Source organism: Siniperca chuatsi, linkage group LG2 (assembly GCF_020085105.1).
Source record: "Siniperca chuatsi isolate FFG_IHB_CAS linkage group LG2, ASM2008510v1, whole genome shotgun sequence".
Taxonomy (NCBI): domain Eukaryota; kingdom Metazoa; phylum Chordata; class Actinopteri; order Centrarchiformes; family Sinipercidae; genus Siniperca; species Siniperca chuatsi.
The window spans coordinates 916,616-937,387 of record NC_058043.1 but is presented as its reverse complement, the minus strand read 5'-3'; the positions used below and the strand labels follow the sequence as shown (position 1 = coordinate 937,387).

Sequence of the window (20,772 nt, the reverse complement as noted above, 5' to 3'; positions counted from 1 at the left end):
ACAACCTGATCCGCAAGGCCAGTGACATCGTGGGGGTGGAGCTGGACTCTCTGGCGGTGGTGTCAGAGAGGAGGATGCTGGCCAAACTACACGCCATCTTGGACAGTGTCTCCCACCCGCTCCATGACGTGCTGGTCAAACAAAGGAGCACCTTCAGCGGAAGACTCATCCTCCCACAATGCACCACAGAGCGCCACAGGAAGTCATTCCTGCCTGTGGCCATCAGACTCTTTAACTCCTCCCTCTAAGTGTCAGTCTGTATGACCCAAAGTCACTAAACTGGACATTGATCATTACATCTCCGCCATAATTAATAATAATTGTGCAATATTCTGTGTTACTACTCCCGTGCAATATTAGTTTCCCATGTTAGTTTTTCTTATTTATTGTATTGATATTATATACCTCTATTACTCTCGACAGTACATGCACCTCAGCTTACTACTATTACTTATTACATATTTGGTTACATTGTATTTTATACTGTACTTTCATCATCAACCGGTAAACCCACTTGGTACTCGACACTTAGTTTATCTTATACTTATACCGACATGATACTTAATTTATTTTCTGACCTGTATTATAGTGTATCATATTGTTTGCTAGTACTTCCTCCTGTGTGCACTGACGTAAAGGCGAGCTGCTGTAACAAAGAGTTTCCTTTCGTGGATCAATAAAGGATTTCTGATTCTGATAACGCAGTTTGTATAAGAGCACAGTATAAAAGCAGTCCATTCACCGTTAAACAGATTGACTGATTTATTGATTGACAGGTTGACTGACTGATGTATTGATTGACAGGTTGACTGGCTGATGTATTGATTGACAGGTTGACTGAGTGATGTATTGATTGACAGGCTGACTGGCTGATGTATTGATTGACAGGCTGACTGATTGATGTATTGATTGACAGGCTGACTGATTGATGTATTGATTGACAGGTTGACTGGCTGATTGACCAAGTGACTCATTGACTAAGTGGCTATTTGTCCTCCACAGGAAGTGCTGGTACTTCAGTGACATTCAACCGTAATGGCGACGCCCCTGGACGCTACGATCTGTTTCAGTACCAGTGGAACAACATCACCGGGCCCGGCTACCGCGTGATTGGACAGTGGACCGAGAACCTGCAGCTCAATGTGAGTTTATATGACGTTCAAATATTCAAATAGTCTCCTGCTCTGGCTCTCTCTGCTTTATTGAATTTGAACCATCGGTATCAGCAAATTGTGCTGTGTCAGTTAGTCTATTCTAATATTACACTCGGCTGTGGAGAACGGATCCAAAACGAGTGAAGGGTTAAGACACAGTTTGGTGTCTTTAGAAATCACACTTCTTCAGGTGTGAATTCTGTTGTTTGTTTGTTCCTATTGCCAGGCCATCACCATCGGGGTCGCTGTTTTACTAACTGCCAGGGGGCGCGGTAGGAGGCATTTATCTGAAGTTATGCATGCAGCTACAGAGAAACTATTCTTAACGCTGTTGTTCTCCTCCGTGTGGTGATTTGAAAGGCTCTTGTGTGGAGCAGCACAGGCACAAACTCAAAATGAACCTTTCCAGCTTCCTCAGATACTGTACCCAACAGCCGAACACCACTTACTTTATTACTGGAAGAACAATGAAAACAGCTGGAAATACTGTAAAAAAGACATATTTGATTGTGAAGGTTAAATGTACAATAAGTCTGACACCGTGTAGGTTCAGACTAATATTACAGGACTAATAACCATAACTGCAACTGTGCTGACGAAGATCTGGACTCAGTTCTGAAGATGAACTCAGAACAACGAATTAGAAAATTCTGACACACACGAATACCATTAGAGCCTCCTCTGTTGTTTGTCAAATCTTATATTAATTATTACAACTTCAGCAGACCGGCTGTTTACTGTCCCGTCACATCAGCTGACACCTGCGGGGTGCATCCCCATTCCCTCCATCGCATTTACGTCCTCTTAGCCCCTCCCACTGAAGGCGAGGAGAGATACAAAAAACTGCTCACACACATCATCACTGCACTGCTCACATTCCTGCTGGCAGCAAGACGGTTTTTCATTTATTGATTATTTGCGGCTGCATTTATTGCGATTTTGTTTGTAAATTAATTATTTACTAATAAAGGTTATGATTATAATGTCGTCTTATGTGTAGAAATGATTTATTAGCCCAAATGTTTTAGGGAAAGAGGAAATTATGTAAAGATATCTCACATCGAACTATCATTAACCTGACGCGCTTATTGCTGAAAGGCAGACGCTCCTGCTCTCCCTGACTGTAATATGACCCGAGATACAAGTTAAAAAGAAAAATCTTCCTAATGAGTGAAGAAGGTTTTGTGAATCAGACCTTCAGTTAACACAGATGCACGATTTTTAATTATCTGGTGAATCAGAAAAAATATCAAATGTAAAACTTGGGAGTGAAATGACACCTGACGTAAAACTGTGGTGTTAGTGATGCAGCGTCCAATCACTGACTTCCAATTGATTTGCAATAAAGGGGCGTGGCGGTCTGATAAGGCTTCAGTGAAGGCTGCTCGTGCCCGCACTGCTCAGAGCAGAAATAAGCCAGAACTTGGAACTTCATGATGCCGACTGGAACAATTTCCGGCTCGAGCGATCAAACGAGGGAATTGCGATGTATCCATGTAGGTGATCAGAACATAGAGGCCGGAGGAGCGAGGGCCGGAGGAAGCAGAATTAGCAGATTGGAAAGCCGAGCCAGTGAATGTGCGTGCAGGTACCTCGTCAATACAGAGACTCTAATGAGGTTCAGCCATTACATTTCTTAATTACATCAGATCGTGTGTCCTGATAACTGCAGCTTTAAAGGGGAACAGAGCAAACATCCGTCCCACCTAATCTTTCTTGAGCGAGGGCGAGATTTAAAGAATTTGCATCCAACTACATTAATAAATCCCACTGAAATTCTGGCCTTTCCCTAATATGTTTTTATCAGAGCCTGGCTGGGACACACTGGAGGATTATCAAGCCAGTTTACACCAGATTTGCCCATCCTTGCAGTCTGAGGGCGGATTCCTAATTGGAGGCTTGTTCAGGACAGATAGTCAGAGAAGATTATCTGATAGTGTGAGAGGTTTACAAATTTATTAGGCTGTTTGATCCGGCACAACGGAGCCAAATGGACCACACTAAAGGAATGTGTTCAACAGGGACAAAGTGAATGAAGGAATTCAACTGATTTTAGACTTTTATGACTTACGCTGATTGCAGTTATCATTCTCCATCCCTCCGTCCTCCAAGCCGCTTCTCTTGTTCAGGGCATGGATGGTAGACTGGGTACCAGACTCCAAGGTGGCGCCCAGTTACTTGACCTTACGTATATTATTAACCGAGCGCATAAGCCAGAGAAATACTTACTGCCGTGCATGAGTGTTTCTCCCGCTCGGTCCATAGACTTTACCGTTAAATAGCTTTTCTACAAAGGTTTACAAATATAAAAACTCCTTTGATGAAAAATTCATAATTCAAAGATCAACCTTGTTCCCAGTTGGAGGCGTCCAGTCAACAGTTTTACAGACATGTGTTTTATAATGTAATGTCTGTCCGTCCGCCTGTTTCGTCCAGACTTGTGATGAGACGTGCTTCATCGTTCATGCTCCCCTCAGGATGAACTGTAATAACTCTGCTGATCCTCTGACTTTCCATCTAGCGCCACCATCAGGTCGACATGTTAACGTGTCCGACACTTTGGTTTCTGACCAAATACCTGCAGAGCTGATAGCGCTCCCATCAGCCTCAGCTGCACTCTGTGTTTGCTGCTAACTAGCTAATGTTAGCATGCTAACACATTAAGCTAAGATGGTGAACATGGTGAACATTATAGCTGCTAAACGTCAGCATGTTAGCATTGTCACTGTGAGCATGTTAACATGCTAGTGTTAGCATTTAGCTCAAAGCACTGCTGTATCTGAGTACAGCCTCACGGAGCTGCTAGCTTGAATGGAGACTCAGTCTTGTCAGAAGACGTTTGCTCAGTGTGCAGAAGCTGAAAGAAACGTTTGAATTCTTTTGAACTCTGATAAAAACGTGCTTAAAACATCTCATTTCCTCAGTTAAGAGACAGGCATCTCTGCTCTTCCCAGCTGTTGGTGTGCTGCACATGTGGAAACAGTAGCACGAAGCCTTCAGTGTCTCAGAGTGCAGTCCGATAAATGTCCTCAAGTGATGTCACTCGAGTCAGCGTCGGTCGGGGCTGAAGACGACAAGTCTGAAACTGTGGGGTTAGAAAGCAGCGAGCTCTGCAGCCCGCCGGCCAGAGGCCTGCAGCAGAGATAACACACCCCAATCTCACACCCAGCTGTTAGCTGTCCAGTTGCATTGTGGGTAATGTAGGCACCAGGTTTTGAGAAGTGGAATAAAACAGACGATCTGGTTCTGCTGCAGCGATTTCCATCCTTTTTTAAACACTGTCCATCGTGAGTCAGACAGAGTACAGGAGTGACTCCTGTACGTGACTTTTTCAATGCACTTTACTTGTAATTCAGTACATTTTATATTGCAGTCTTACTTCCTCCACCACTGATTAACACACACCCCCGCGGTGTGCAGAGATGCTTCTCCCTCAAGCTCATTTTTTTCTTGTTGACAAAATTTAATGATGTGTTTACTTCGTATTTGTAGTTTGTGCCCAATTAGCTGCCACTAAAGTTTTAACTATACTCGTCTATTTCAAACCTCTGCAGGAAGCTCGCAGGTTATGGAACGACTGAAAGGACTGAACAGTCTCTGTGTGCACTCGACACCACAGAATACACCAATGGCTGTTCACACGCTTGGCTTTGGTCTCGCTCACGATGGACAGTGATACATATCTGTGGCTACTTTTAGAAGAAATAAAAAGGAAAACTAAATTCTGTTTACAGGAAAGATATATAGTTACAGTATACACACACATATATATGAGTATACACAGAAAACATGTCCAGTATGTGCAGTATCAGTTTAATGAGAGTAATGGGAGTAAAAGTGCAAATAGAAAACTGTGGTTGCAGTGGGGATGAGGGTAGTGGAAAGGTAACAGGAAGCTCCATGTTACAAACGAAGGTTTTCAGGTGTGAAACAGGAGCTGTGAGTGGATCCGCAGCATTCTTCTGCTTCTGCATTCACAGCCATGTCTCTGCTTCTTCACAACACTAAATTATTCACCTCAATAGCCCGCGGTAAGCCAGATGTGGCAGAGCTGTTGCTATTAGGCTTCCCATTATTGCTTCTTTCTCTCTATCCTCATAACTCCTTTGTGTGTGTTTTGTGGTGTGTGTTGCTCTCCAGGTTACAAAGGGGAGCCATTACTGAAGCTATATGTTCAAGCGTGACAGTCAAAGCTAATATGATTTAGCCAGGTTACATGTATGCTGACTTTCTTACGCAATTTGAGATCAGGGCACAAAAGAGTAATCAGCATATTTAGAAGATTAATAACCTTGTTAAAACTTGCTGCTGTTAGCAGAGTCAGACAAGAAGACGATCCCGGGGGAAGCCTGCCATGTTATGTATGGATCAATTATCCTAATGTGCCACACTGACATACATGATCTGCCCCGCGTGTCCTATTAAATCCCGTGTCTGGTGATGTATTCATGTAAATGAAAGGTGGAGAGGGAAAAAATATTCAGATGATTCTGCCATATCAGACCGTTTCTACACTTTATGCGTACACTCGTAGAAAACGGAAGACAGATTTTTCTAATAAAATGAGTTTTACTTGTTACAAATGTAGAAAAATAGTGCTAACAGCATTTTATTTCCTCCTGAGCCATTTTCTTCTTCTTCTCTGTCTTCGGTTCCCTGCTGGCAGGTCTTTGCTTCGGCTTAATGGGTCAATCAGACTCTGTTTCGCTCTGATGGGTCCCTGTCAGGGTTTATGTGGCCGTAATCTGCACCAGGACAACTCTTTTTACTCTGCTGCTAGAATCCACCTAGTACCACCACTCCTTTAACTTTGCAGCTGAAACCTCCTCAGGACAAATCACATTTAGTAGTTTACACACACACATTTGTGTTTTCTGTGTGATTCATAACGTGGAAAACAGTCCTGCTGTCGAATAATGATAATGTGTGCATGTCCAGCAGCATGTTAGGAATTACGTACTTAAACAGGAGCAGAAGATGTGTTTTAAGTCACATGACATTAAACACGTGGTTAACATCGTGAAGCGGTCGCAGTTTGGTTCGGTAGTATGTGTGTTTGGTTCTATGACTGACATCAGTATTTATTGTGTTTTGAACTTGTATTTGTATTCATTGCATTAGTAGTATTAGTGTTTGTTTCCACCTGCTCAGTGAATTAGCTAGTAGCTAAATCTGGTACATCTCTTCTCTTTGTACGCGCGAAATGTTAATAGATTATTAATAACTGTAATAAACGAAACCAAACAAGGTCCAAGTAATGCCGAGAGGTTCGGGAGTATTTAGAGTTTTGGAAATGAAACTAGGAACATGTTGGATTACCTCGTCAGAGAAGAGCCACAACATAATCTCGCTCATTGTGGAATTTACTGTATATGGGTGGATTAAATTGTTCATTTCCATGATACGGGATTACCAGCTTCATTTAGAAAATGGCAGCTTCTGATAATGATTCTGCAAATCGCTACGAAACAACAAAATCCCTGTAAAACTGTGTTAATATCCACAGACTCTGGCTTGGTACCAATAAACCTGGATAGTCAATGCAAATATAATGTAGAGCTAATGTATAGAAAGAGTTTGCACTGTGTCAGTCACATTCATCAATCATAATGCATTTATATCAATTCACAATCCTTTGTTAATACTTTAACTTGGACTTGGAAGTCTTGGCGCAGGGGAAGATGGTATTTTTTATCATTAAAGGCAAAGACGCCACAGGACACAGGCAGTTTTTTCTCCTCCGTCATTTCCTCCCTTCTCCCCTCCTCTCTCTTGACATCTGCTGCTAATCCTCTCCAGGCTGGAGACCCTGTTTCATCCCATTCCCAGCCTCAATTGAGATTAATTCAATTTATCACTTGTAATTTCTTTTTCCCGTAGTAAACGCCTTGTGTATTAGCCTGGCAGTTGGTCTCTTTGGAGTGCCAAATTGATTATGCATGCTACGCGATACTTCAGGGTATATACATGTGTCGTGGGGTGGGTGGAAGTCTTCCACATGGCTCTTGTTGCCACTGTCTCCCTGGATGAGTCACAAATGACTCTCTGGAAGTGTTGGCCCCTGGTCACTGTAGTCCTAAATGTCTGTGGTTTGGGATACATGCAGTTGACAATATGGTACTTAAAGCAGCTATAATGTGTATTTTTAAAATAACAATGTATAAACCGACGGCGTGTCATGTCTCTGGTAGTGAATTATCAGCTGAACCTGCAGCTCCGCTCGGCTTTACGGAGCTTTATGGTTTCAGCTCGCTGTTTGTCTGTCCGGCTGCAGCTTCGCTGCTCTGGTTCGCTCTCAGCTCTCAGAGCGTCGCTTCCAGAGAAGAAGAAGCTGTAAAAAGCCGCTGAACTCGAGCTGCTGAGCAGCAGACAGCAGCCAGACGCAGTCAGACAGCAGCTGCTGAACATATTGCAAAATACTGACATTTATATCATCTTTAATGATCTGATGTCCGTGTCCAAGACAAAATAAAACACTGACTGAGATCAGACACACAAACAGAGGGAAACGTGTTTGGATCTCGTCCTTTCCCGCCCTCTCGGCCCTCGCTCTGTTCTGTCGCTGGAAGAGACGGAAGCTGTCGCGATGGCACATCAGTGTCACCTCCACAGGGGAAGGTCCCTGGAAGAAAAGGCCACAAAGCAGACAATCGGAAAGTGGGAAGAAATGGAGAAACGGACAGAAAAGGAGAGCCGATGATGAGATGATCTCATCGTCCAACAAGTCCAGGCCTGTCTGTATCTTCATGGTGTGAAAGATGGAAAATGAAAGTGATGAAATAGTCACTGAATTGAGACAAAAAGAGGGAGAAACAGAGTCATCTCTCCTTTCTATGACCCTAAAAGCCTGAATTCTTCTTGCTGTAATTTTGGCAAAAGGATTTAGACGGCCTATCAGATGCAGTTTAGGAGAGGAGGATCAGTGCAGACAATAAACAGGGGCAAGAAACGGACACACATCACGGGCTCGCATCTTCTACGCCTGTGTGCATCGCTTTATTGGAAAAGAAAGAGAATAAAAGCGTTTAAAGTCAAACTGAATTTTCCTCCCTTTTATGTGTAAGGAAAATATAAACTCTGACACTGCAGCTATTCTGCACATAGGATAAAACCTTTTCTTGCTTGTCACAGTCTTGCAGAGTCACTACAGGTGGGAGTGTTTATGCCTTTAGTTAGTTAGTTAGGATAGTTACCCTCACTGCCAGCCTCGTACTCATGTCATTTAAATAGCCTAAATTAGCTACTTTGCGGTGTAACGTATTTGGTGCTGTTTGTTAATAAGTGAAACCAGATACAAACAGTGGATCGCTCCTTTTATATTAACTGAATTAAATGTATTTGTGTTAATATTAGAATTTATGGAAATATAACTTCCAGTGATGAGGCTTTGCAGCCATTTTTCTCAGGTTTGTTGACACTTCTGTAGTTCTTTCACCAAATGCGAGATATCGTCGCTGTCAGAAATTCCAGATATTTCGGACTCGGAGGCTGACGCAGTGTTGCAAGCTATTTTCAATGGAAAGTCGCTAAACCCTGCTCGAAAAGTAGCTAGATGTCGCGAGATTACATCACACACTAATTTGCATATTTGTGATGTCATCACGTAAGTACAGTCAAGCTAAACTTAACTGCTACTAAGTAGCTTTATCATTAGCTATAATCATTTTTCAAGTTGCTATTCTTTCATCAACATGCAACTTAACCTACCTCTAATTTCTAAATCTGTTGTGTAAACTGTGGAACTGAAGTATTATGAATAAAGAGGAATAAACTCAGAGTATTTTGTGAATAAATAAAACTTAAATGGTTAAGTCATTAGAATAAAAGCAAAGGAGAAGGAGTTCCCCGGACAAACGATGGGGATCAGTGATTGGTTGCTAAAGGAGTCTTAACAGTCGTCAAATCTAGTGAGAAAGTCACAAAGTTGGCCGCGCTGGGCTGACGTGGATGTTTTTTCCGACTCGGCTGCTCGTAATTTCGCTCTAAACCACGTGATGTGACCGCGGCGTTAAGGCTCCATGGGTCCAGTTTTGGTGACAGCAAATGACCATTGTGTCAAAACTCACAGCAACGGGTAGTCCAGTACCCCCATTACTCCACGTGTTACCCTGTGATTGGCTAATCAGCGGCCTACAACGTTGGGCCCATGGCTGGTGAGCTGCCTGTATGTTTGTTGGAGCTCAAGTGATATTACAAACTATTCGATATATGTAATCAAATTACAGTACCGACAACATCGGTGGGACCAAAAATTCACGTCCTCTGTAGGGGGGGAGCTGTTACTGAAGAAAGTCTAATAAAACTTTAATTTCTTCTTTTTGGTGAGTATCATTTTGACCAAATAAATACACAAGTCAAAACAAACACCAATGAGCTACAGTAGAGACTGATTTCTTAACAGAAATGAATAAATATTTCTATAAAAAGCACTTCAGATTCAGACTTCAGAAAATGTAGACGGTCAGAGACAGATGGAGACTTCATGACGAGACCTTGTCTTTCCTTAATCCTACATGCCTCTCTCTACAATGTCAGTAAATAAATAGAGTCATTCTCAATTGTGAAAATGGTCTGAGAACTCAGAAATTTTAAAAAATACTCGAGTAGCTTAAATTTCTGAGTTCTGAGACCATTTTCACAATTGAGAATGACTTCCAGATGGGAGCCGAAACATCTTGATTCTGAAAACAGCGTCCAGATGACTGAAACCTTTTCTACGATGGAACACTCCTGTATATAAAGCAGTTAAAACTAGCTAACTGTGTATAAAGTAGTTAAAACTAGCTAACTGTATATAAAGCAGTTAAAACTAGCTAACTGTATATAAAGCAGTTAAAACTAGCTAACTGTGTATAAAGTAGTTAAAACTAGCTAACTGTGTATAAAGTAGTTAAAACTAGCTAACTGTATATAAAGCAGTTAAAACTAGCTAACAGTATATAAAGCAGTTAAAACTAGCTAACTGTATATAAAGCAGTTAAAACTAGCTAACTGTGTATAAAGTAGTTAAAACTAGCTAACTGTATATAAAGCAGTTAAAACTAGCTAACTGTATATAAAGCAGTTAAAACTAGCTAACTGTGTATAAAGTAGTTAAAACTAGCTAACTGTATATAAAGCAGTTAAAACTAGCTAACTGTATATAAAGCAGTTAAAACTAGCTAACTGTGTATAAAGTAGTTAAAACTAGCTAACTGTGTATAAAGCAGTTAAAACTAGCTAACTGTGTATAAAGTAGTTAAAACTAGCTAACTGTATATAAAGCAGTTAAAACTAGCTAACTGTATATAAAGCAGTTAAAACTAGCTAACTGTGTATAAAGTAGTTAAAACTAGCTAACTGTGTATAAAGTAGTTAAAACTAGCTAACTGTATATAAAGCAGTTAAAACTAGCTAACAGTATATAAAGCAGTTAAAACTAGCTAACTGTATATAAAGCAGTTAAAACTAGCTAACTGTGTATAAAGTAGTTAAAACTAGCTAACTGTATATAAAGCAGTTAAAACTAGCTAACTGTATATAAAGCAGTTAAAACTAGCTAACTGTGTATAAAGTAGTTAAAACTAGCTAACTGTATATAAAGCAGTTAAAACTAGCTAACTGTATATAAAGCAGTTAAAACTAGCTAACTGTGTATAAAGCAGTTAAAACTAGCTAACTGTGTATAAAGTAGTTAAAACTAGCTAACTGTGTATAAAGCAGTTAAAACTAGCTAACTGTGTATAAAGTAGTTAAAACTAGCTAACTGTATATAAAGTAGTTAAAACTAGCTCCACCTCGAGCAGCTACATCAGTATTAATCTAATAATGTCAGATAAACTCAGATATCAGTCACAGGAGACACAACCAGTACTTTTACTACATGAAGCTGATAATACTTCTGTACTTTATCTCCAGTAGGATTTTGAATGCAGAACTTTTACTTGTAATGGAGTATTTTTAGATCGTTGTATTGGGCTACTTGGATCTGAACATGTCTTCCACTACTGATTTAAACACAATGGGATCTAATGTTTAATTCTTCTGTGCTGGTTCACACATGAAAATGTCTTTTAGGATATAAGATGAGATCTATCGACAGAAAAACATCATCTTTTGGGACTTTGGGAGATCCGTAGATCGAGCTGTTTCAAGTTCATACAATGAGATCATTTATATGGTGCTTAACTTAACTTTTGACAAATCTCTAAACCACATTTCCGCTGGATAATCCAAATAAATTCTGCCTGTCAGCAGGATTAGGACACTGAGTTTATCTACAGTAAGTGGCTGGATTGATTTAGTATTTCCAGTCATGGCATCGTTGTTGTGAAAGTCCTGTGTTTGTTTGTTTGACCCCCCCATCCACCCTAACCACGTCCTTAGGCGGACATGTCTCTCTGTATACTACGTCACCTGACATTGTTTTCTATATGACATTCGCACGTCAAATCAAACGCCGTCTCTGCACAGTAGAAGTCAGGAGAGACTAAATGGCGTGAAATGTCACGTGAAAAGCAAAAAAGACTTTTGTGTGTTGACAGAGGGATAACGGGACCTCGCTGCTTTATGAACCTGCACGGTTCTATAATAATTGCGAGGATATGACAGGACACATTTTGATGTCAGTGCTCGGAGAGCCTTCAGCCGCCTGCGTCTCCGTAATGTCGCTATGAACTTCAGTGATGGAAACACATGCTGGATGATTATAGCATCTATCAAAGAGGACCAGTGGAGCTCAGCAGGGAGAGGCAAATGCACACACAGTACACTCATATACACAGTACATGCACATAGGCACACGGATACAAACACACACAACCTTAGGCATGCACATACACAAGCACATACACAAATTTGCAAAGACGACAGCATCACTCTTTAACCTGTTTCGATTGAGAAAGGGAAGCAGTATATTCCTGCACATTTCATCTTCTTGCAGAGCAGAAAACACATTATCCCTGAAATTATACAAAACCTCATTTGCTTGAAATTACAATTTTCTTAAAAAGCTTTTTTGAAGAGACAATATCTCGCTAATGTTGCTGCAGACAAATACCTTCAGGGTCTGTTTTCTAGAGATCAAAAACATCAAAAACTATTTTCTGAGGTGGGGGGGGGGGCGTACTTGACAACTAAAGGTGATTCTGACCCGGCAGCAGCAGAGCAGCAGCAGCAGCGAGGGGAGAAGCTGTGTTATCTGTAATGACTCAGAAATCTCTGGGCTCGACTCAGAAATCTGCTGCTGCTTGTCTTTCATGTCTGAAAGCCAGAGCGAGATGGAGAGGAGAGATTCTGATGGGTGCTAAGCCTCATTAGGAGTAATGAAATTTGACCTTGATCTCTGTGAGAGCAGTCCCTCGCAGCCCTTCCAGCTGTATTATGAGTCAGATGGAGAGATTTGGAGCGGACAGAGATGGCCCTTAGCAGACACAAGCAGCGCCCGTCACTCCTGAACAGGTCCGGGAGCAGCCAGCAGGGCTGATGCAGCCAGTCTGAGAGCAGGATGTTGCTGGTTCAAGTCCTTACACTGATTAGCTGAGAAAATCTGTGATGGCGTTTTTCTCACGATGAAACTGAGCTTTTCTAAAACAGTCTTCAGAGTGGATGAATCTTTAAACAGCAGCAATGAGGTAAGCGTTTCTCTGTGTTCTTGCATTTTAAATGTCAGTACAGCTGAACCACGGATGTATAAGGAAAGCTGGATAAAGTGACGCCACTCGGCCTCGCTGTCACTTTACTGCAACAAAAAAGTCCCCTGCAGGATCCCCAGAGGCCTCCATTATGAAGGAAAGTCTGTCAAACTGCTGACGCCTCCAACAAGTGCTTTACAAAGGAAAAATAGCATAGCATCATACTTAAAGAAAATCCAGAAAATAAAAGTGCAGTGCATAAAATAATACCCAAAATACAATAAAACAACAGTAAAATAAACAAAGAAAGTGGAACTGATCCTGCAGCCTCAGATCTGACTGTCAAAGCCCGGTCAGCTTTAGTCCTGAACCAGGACTTAGGAAGGGGCCTGAGGATCTGAGGATCTGAGGCTCTGGCTCGTGGCGGAGCAGCAGCAATGTAAAAGTAAAGTCAATGAGGCCAGCGGGAGAGACACTAATGATCAGTGTTTTGGATTTGGGCCGCACAGCGCGAAGCAAACCTGGAAGCTAGAAAACCTTTTCAAGTGACTGGGCGCCATCTTTGACTCCAGCGTCCTCGTCTTCGAATACTTCCATGAGCTCATTAACCTGGCCTTCTGCTCATTGTGTCAGACAATGAACTGTTCAGCCGGCCGTCTGTCTCACTGTGGACAAACATCTCGACTAAAACCTCCGGGACACGCTGCGAGGATGCAGGTCGTTTTCTCACGAACATGGCGTTTTGAAGAATTACAGTTCGAAACAGCTGCAGTTCGCTGGAACAGTAGCAGTGGTTCGCTCTCTCACGTGCGTTCAAGTTCAGCGAACCGGTGAGAAAAGCGTCCCGAGGGAACCATCTTCAGCCCTGATGCTGTTTTCCCTCCACATACCATTGACTTCCACTGTGTGAAAAAGAAGTGTGATATATCTCCAACGCTTCTGTTGTGCTCGTTGGCTGTTGGCCAGCCGGTTAACGATGCAGCAGGACCTGTGGATGCAGATTCCCTCTCTTTCCTCGTACATTATATATGAACAGCAGGGGAAGCATTCGTTTCAAAGATAAATTGAGCGAGAATCGTTTACTCTTGCCGCTGTCTGTTCTCGGTGATGTATACTGTCTCACTGCTCAGCTATACCGTGCCGTGCCCCCTTTCTGGAGTTTGTCTAACGCTGTCGTGTCATGGAAATGCAGCTGAAAGGAATATAATTATTCAAATGTTCTTGTTTTTTCCCCAACTGTAACTCTTCTTTGAAGAATGGTTAGAAGTGTGTTTTATTCAGATTTATTCAGGACAGAACAAAGGCAGTCAATTTCTCGCCTGTGGTGGGAAAACACTGCCCTCCCTGCCAGTGTATGCACACAGTGTTTTCATCATTTCCTTTAAAGAGTCGCAGCGGGTCATCCGAGTCTGCAACGTATAAGACTTCGATTAATGTTGAAATAAAAAAGAGCCACGGTGCCGTAAAGCTCGTGTGTTGCCCCTGGTATTATGGTAAAGGTTTAACTGAACTGAGGAGACCTTCCTCTCAGCTTTCAATCAGTTTTAGTCCTTCCCTCTGCAGCGTGTCTCTTGTTATCTCTTGGCTTAAGCATTACACAAACTTGTAGCACGTTTAAAACTCTTGCTACATCTTGCTACTTGGCTTTTTGTTACTTGTGGATTCAACTCCATCTGCAGCGATTAGTTAGTAAAAAATGTGCCAGAAGTCTCTGATTTCAGCCTCAAATGTGAATATTTTCTGCTGTGATTGTGAACTGAATCTCTCTGGGTTTTGGACGGTTTGTCAGACTAAACAAGACCTTCGGCTTTGGGAAACTGTGACCCTGCTTTCACCATTTTCTGCCATTTTATTGACCAACGACTGATCCATTCATCGAGAAAATAATCGACGGCTTAATCGATAAAGAAAAAGCATCGTCAGTTGCAGCCCCACACTTCACGCTGATGACATTCTTGCAGAGTGGTTAGCTTTGTTGCTCTGGATGGAGGAACAGTACTAAGGAATAAAGATGAAGAGATATCTGTAACCACAAAAAGAGAATAAACAAATAATTAAAAGACAAACAGAGGGAAGACAGGAGCCGACTGAAATACACTACAGCATGTGTGGACAAAGGAAGGAAGGGAGGCAGGGAAAGGAAACCAGCGAGCCACAGAAGTCAGACGCCGTATCTTTAAAAGCAGTTTACTGCAGCTGCATACTGAACCAACAGCGACAGGCCAAAAAAACCAAGATGGCTCCTGCATCGTGTCCATGGCTGACCGTCTGTCTTTTTGGTCCCACTTCAGTAACTTCTTACTGAATGAAATGTTGTACGTTAGTGGACAAATTGCCAGAGAGAGTAGAGCGAAAACGGAGAGGACGTCTGGGAGCTATTGCCACTGACTCATGCTAGCCCTGCCGGCTAGCGAGTTAGCGGTTAACTCGCCAGCTAGCCCTGCGAGTAATCACTACGCCGCCAAGCTTCCCGAATCAAATAGTTTGTGAAGACGTGTAGATTCATCTCGCTGGGTCACTTCCTGGTGGCCATCTTTTTGCACCTATGGGGAAAATGTCCAGGCTCTCATTCTCACTATGAATGTCACTACTGCTTCAGCTCCATCTGCCGCTCGCTGAAATAGAAGGAAGCAGACTGATACGAGTGAAATTATACAGTTAATCATAATCAATGTATTTGGATGATAGTTCACTAATGATTTTATCCTTCTGGTCTCATCATTATTTAGGACGGGCCTGTTTCATACAGTCGTCTTCTCGGTCACCCACGCTCTTTAATGAGCGTAATAAACGCTTTCATGGTTAATCAAAATGCGACATCTTGGAAGGAAATTGGTTTCGAACTATGTATTAGTCGTATGAATGCAGTCATACAGTGTTAAAATGTATTGTTGAATGTATGAGATGACGCAGTCGCCACGGCGATGCTGTTCGGGCAGTGATATTTGTCTGATTAGTCTGTTTGTCTTTCTGTTTCTCATTTGGTTTCCTGTCCCTCAGGCCGGCTGCTGATCTGCTAACTGTGTACATTCCACTGCACGCAGCCTCGCAGGGATCCGGGGGAGTTATTTCCTTTTCCATTCAGTTAATCAATTTAATCATGATCCACAGTCACCACGTTAATGACTGTGGCACGCATTAATGGGAAGGAAGCTAGACTGTGCGTGTGTGGACTTGGACTGAAACATGTGTTTTACCTACAGAGTGAGGACGTTCTGGCCGGTCCTCACAGCTTCAAAGGGCTGTTTGAAGGTTCGGACTCGGTTGGAAGGGTTAGGTTAGGGTTAGGGTTAGGTGAAGAAAAGGGTTAACTCCCAACAGGAAGTTATAATGCACTGGCACTAGTCTTTCTTTGTATTATAAGTTCATAAAATCAACAGTTTCTACTATGTGGTTTATAAAAGATCTAAAAGCCCAAGGAGGGAAGGAATTGAGGGAAATAACAAAATAATATGATAAAATAGTCTTGGAGTAAAATAACCAACACATGGAGCAAATGACCATGTAGTCTAGCAGGCGAAGGGGCTCAGAGGTAAATCTCCTGTACCGGGGAGATTTGAGACGCCACCATTGATTCATAGACAGTAAGTGCTCAGGCATGATTCAGGAGAGCAGCGAGGCCAGAATAAACCCCATCATGTCCCTTCAATTTCCCATGTCATTAAAAGAATTGTAAAAAGCAGCATTCAAAGAAGGTACTAATTTAAAGGGGAAAACAGACAAACAGAACTGCAGCAGGGCGGTAAGTGCTGAAAAGAAAAAGGGGGGTACGTGCTAATCAATCAAAGGGAGATGTAAAACAATTATATTAATAATTAGGTGAGGCATTTAGTTGTGATGGTTAAGGTCAGGGGCGAGGGAATGCATTATGTCAGTGACGGTCCTCACAAAGATAGAAGTACAAGGGCGCGTGTGTGTTCGGGCCTGCGTGGTGGTGAGAGCTCAGCTGACTCATTTGAGAGATGCTTGAGTTTTGACGACTTTTAATATTAACAGAGGCAGTTAGTCACGAGCGACAGGAGCCGTTAAGCTCAGCGGATGGCTGCGCTGCACTGTATCAGGATGAGCACGGAGGAGGAAAGTCATTTTAACATTTACACAGAAAATCTCCCTCTTCTGCTCTGTTTTGAGGGCATGAGCGATTTGCAACAGCTGAAGTGCTGAAATGAGTTTGAGCCGGAGAGATGAGAAGAAAAGAAAACAGCTGAACGGAAGAAGGCAGTGCTGGCTGTGGCTGAGGCGACGGGGTGGGCGGCATCTGAACACGCAGAAGGAGAAAGACGTGAAAAGAAATGGTTCTGGACAGAAAGACGATGATTACACACCAACAGCTAAATAGGAAAACTACTGCTACTACTGTGATTTAATTAAAGTCTAAAATATCTGTGTATTTGTGTTAAGGAAGAAAATAAACACACAAGCAGGATTACAGGTTGGTGTGAGGATTGACCAATAAAGTACCAGCTCCGATAAGTCAGCCCGAGTCATTTCCATTTCCTGCCACCAGCTTTGGTTTTTCTACATGAGAGATTTCAGTTTTTTCAGTTTTTCTCAGTGCTTTTCTCCCTGGTTTGAAGTGGGCGGGACTTAGAAAAAGGTGACGTCACATACTTCTGTGCACCACTCCGATCGGATCAAACCCACACAGTGCTGATGGAGTCCACGGTCCTCATTTTCAAGCATTAAACTCTTGTAAATATATAAAATATAAAGATGTTTTTTGTCTTTGATTGTTGCTGATTTAGTCCTGAATATTTAATGTTATAGAGAAACACTTCAGGTTAGAAGCCACCTTTTCAGAGGCCTTCACACGGCAAGCTGCGACTAAGAGTGCGTGGAAACATGCATGCAAGCAGAGAGCTTGAAATAGTAAATAAAAGTAATTCATAAGAGGCAGTGGTATGAGTGCAAACCTGGCCAAGCCTCAGCATCGACAATTCCAGTATTGAAAGAATTTCCACTTTTATATAAATATTATTGTTAAATAACATCTTGTTTAAAATCAATGCAAAAGTCAGTATGTAACTTACACGTGTGTGCTGTGGAAACCTGAAGCCTCGCGGTCACAAACACTGAGAACGGACTCTACAGTGAAGCAGGAGACGTCTCGTGTCCAGCTGTTAACCTTTAGAAATGAACAACATTTACATATTCAGAGATTCTGCGTTTTCCAATGAGGAGGAGATGTCATTTCTAGAATTTTCAACAAGGTAATTGAACTTTTTGGTGGAAAACTCAGACACAAATTATTATTCGAAGAAGAGTATTTTTATATGTCTAGAGGGGAAACTGACAGGACTGGGGGGGGTGCATCAGACAGAAAAGGTTGGGAACCGCTGCACTACAGCATGTGTGGACAAAGGAAGGGAGGGAGGCAGGGAAAGGGAACCAATGAGCCAGAGAAGTCAGAAGCCGTATCTTTAAAAGCAGTTTACTGCAGCTGCATAATGAACCAACAGCGACAGGATCGAAACCGAGAGTGAGAAGGCAGAAGGAGAGGCGGTGGGGGTGTGGGGCAATGAAGACTCAAGGCCAAAAAAAAACGAGATGGATCCTGCATCGTATCCATGGAAACGGCGCGTAGATGCGATCACTATTTCCTCAGAGGTTTCTATGATGAGCTCAGGGAGCGGGGCCCCCTAAAGGCTGGATAATGAACTGCAGTGTCTGGCAGTTAAACTGCTGTGGGAAGGACGGAGGAGGAGGGAGCGCATGGATTAAGTGCTCCCAGCTAACAGTCAGTGGACGGAAAATACCCGCCCACATGCACCAAACATAACCCCCATTTGATTAGACTTAATCCAAGGGACCCATATGGGAAGATTTCTGTTATTGTTGATTCATTATTGAATTTAATAGGCGTCTACACAAAAACACGTGGAGTCTGTGGACAATCCTTTGAGAAATTGAGGAGCATAAATACATGAAAAATGTGTTGAACGTCAAACAAATGCAGTGAAAGAGACTAAAAGAGAAGCCGTCCCTCCTCCAGTATCTGCAGAGGCAGGACAGAAGGTGGTTTGTTTGTTTCGGATAGTTTACAGCGTATTTATTCAGACCGAAACTAATGTCAGGCCATTTTAAGTGCTCACCTGACCCGCAGCCTACAATGACATCAAGGTGGGCAGACGGTTTATCGACAGCGGAGTCTGACAGCAGAGCAGAAGCAGGCGGAGGAGCAAAGGTCTGCCTGGAACTGATAAGAAAAACAGGGACGGAGGTAAAGAGAGGCAGACAGAGATGAGGAGGACATTCATTCATAGAGAACTCTCACCCCTCTCATCCTCTGCACAACACTGCTCAGAGAAATAAACAGTCTGCTCCTGTTGTTTTTTAGTTTTGTTCTCTCCTCTGTCCTTTTGTCTCCTCTCTTTGTAAATCTGAGGTTTAATGAGATCAACAGTCTGAGCAGTAGTCTTGAGCAACTGCACGATATGGTAAAAAAAAAATCATATTGCGATTATTTTGACAGATATTAACGATGGCGTTCTGATTCACGATTAGTGGGAATGATCATTTGTGCATCACAGTTTTCCTTTTCGCTGAAAACACTATTCAGATCCTGATGATGTGACATTTGTTTGGTCGGTACTAAACAGACATGTTTCCGTCTGTCGGCCACGGCGTCGCTGCAGCTCTGCAGCAGGTCATCGTAACGCTGCTTTGTAATTCATGAATCTGGCAAGTTGCAATATGTTGCTACTGAACGTATCAGTATGTTTAGGCAATCACAGCGCTTTACTTAACTATGGAAACATTTTGGTTTCGGTTAAATGTTAATGCAGTAAACATGTCGTGTCTCGTGCTTCAAGTCACAGCAAACATAACATAGCGTAATCAGGAAAACAAATCAGTACCATAGAAACATCATTTTTGTCCTGTGCTGATTATGGCACACCATGTGATCAGACCTGAGGCTATAGAGCAGTACCATGCCCGACCCACATCTGTCTTCTGTCTAGACCTCATGTTGATATAATGCCAGTTTGTTTTCCCAATGACGATTCTCAGCTCGACGTCATTGGGAAAACAAACTGGCATTATATCAACATTTTTGGCAAGAATGGTGGTCGGGTTGGATGGTTTGGTGTTCAAAGCACAACCAGGATCTTTCCCTGACATTAACCAAATGCTGCAGGTCAAACATAATCGTATTAAAAAAACATATTATCATGTTTTAGTCGCTACAAGCGGAAACAAATGAAATATGCTGTCAATGAACATTTTCCTGATGCGCTCAGTACAAACATTTTGTAACTTGATACATAATGTTGACATCTTATGTAATCCAGGCTACATTATTTGTATATAAATGGAAAATACAGGAGACTGACTTGACAGAATATATCATTTGGACCCGTTCTGACTCTGGTCAGGCCTCAGTTACTGGAACCTAAAGGACTTACTTAGACGTCTGATATAGCAAGCTGTTCAAATCATACAGAGCAGCGTTTGTGCTCCTCTTATGTTTCTTTTTTAACTTGTAAGATGAAATCCATGCTACCACACACAGTTCGCCTCATTTATTCCATCTCTTTGACCAAGTCTGTGAGACTGCAGGCTGAGTTCAGGACCCTGGGACTTAATCACTCGCTAAGGCTGATGGGAAGAAGGAACATGTGGACTTTTGTATGGGCACATAGTCAGAGATTTAAGACCAGAGAGACCTCTTGTCCGGATCTCTCTACCAGCTGTGACACCTCTTCAAAGAGCTGAGTGAATTATTGAACACGCCGCAGTGGCTGGCAGCCCTCCTGACCACTACGAAGGCGAGAAGACGGATGGTGTTTCCATTTAAATGATTGACCCGACGTTGCTGCTGGCATTTTGAATCCCATTTGAACCTCCAATCTGAAATCCTTTAGGATTTGTGAAGCCGTGAGTCACTCTATAACCAGGCACAAGACTGCCACTCATCAATTCTGTATAGTAAAGCTTGTTTCTTACATGACAAGTCAGATTTTAATACACTTCATATGCTAAATGGGGAGGCATATTCACCTGCC

At 42.3% G+C, this 20,772-nt stretch overlaps 1 protein-coding gene across 7 annotated transcripts in view; it reads left to right on the top strand.

Moving 5' to 3' along the window:
• The window catches only part of LOC122886169 (metabotropic glutamate receptor 7), a 278,435-nt gene that overhangs the window by 213,616 nt on the left and 44,047 nt on the right, over positions 1-20,772 (top strand). For all 7 annotated transcript variants that reach the window (XM_044218171.1, XM_044218166.1, XM_044218168.1 and 4 more), the window contains one exon: positions 1,003-1,142. In XM_044218171.1, coding sequence (XP_044074106.1) covers positions 1,003-1,142 — 140 coding nt within the window. The remainder of the gene's footprint in view (positions 1-1,002; positions 1,143-20,772) is intronic.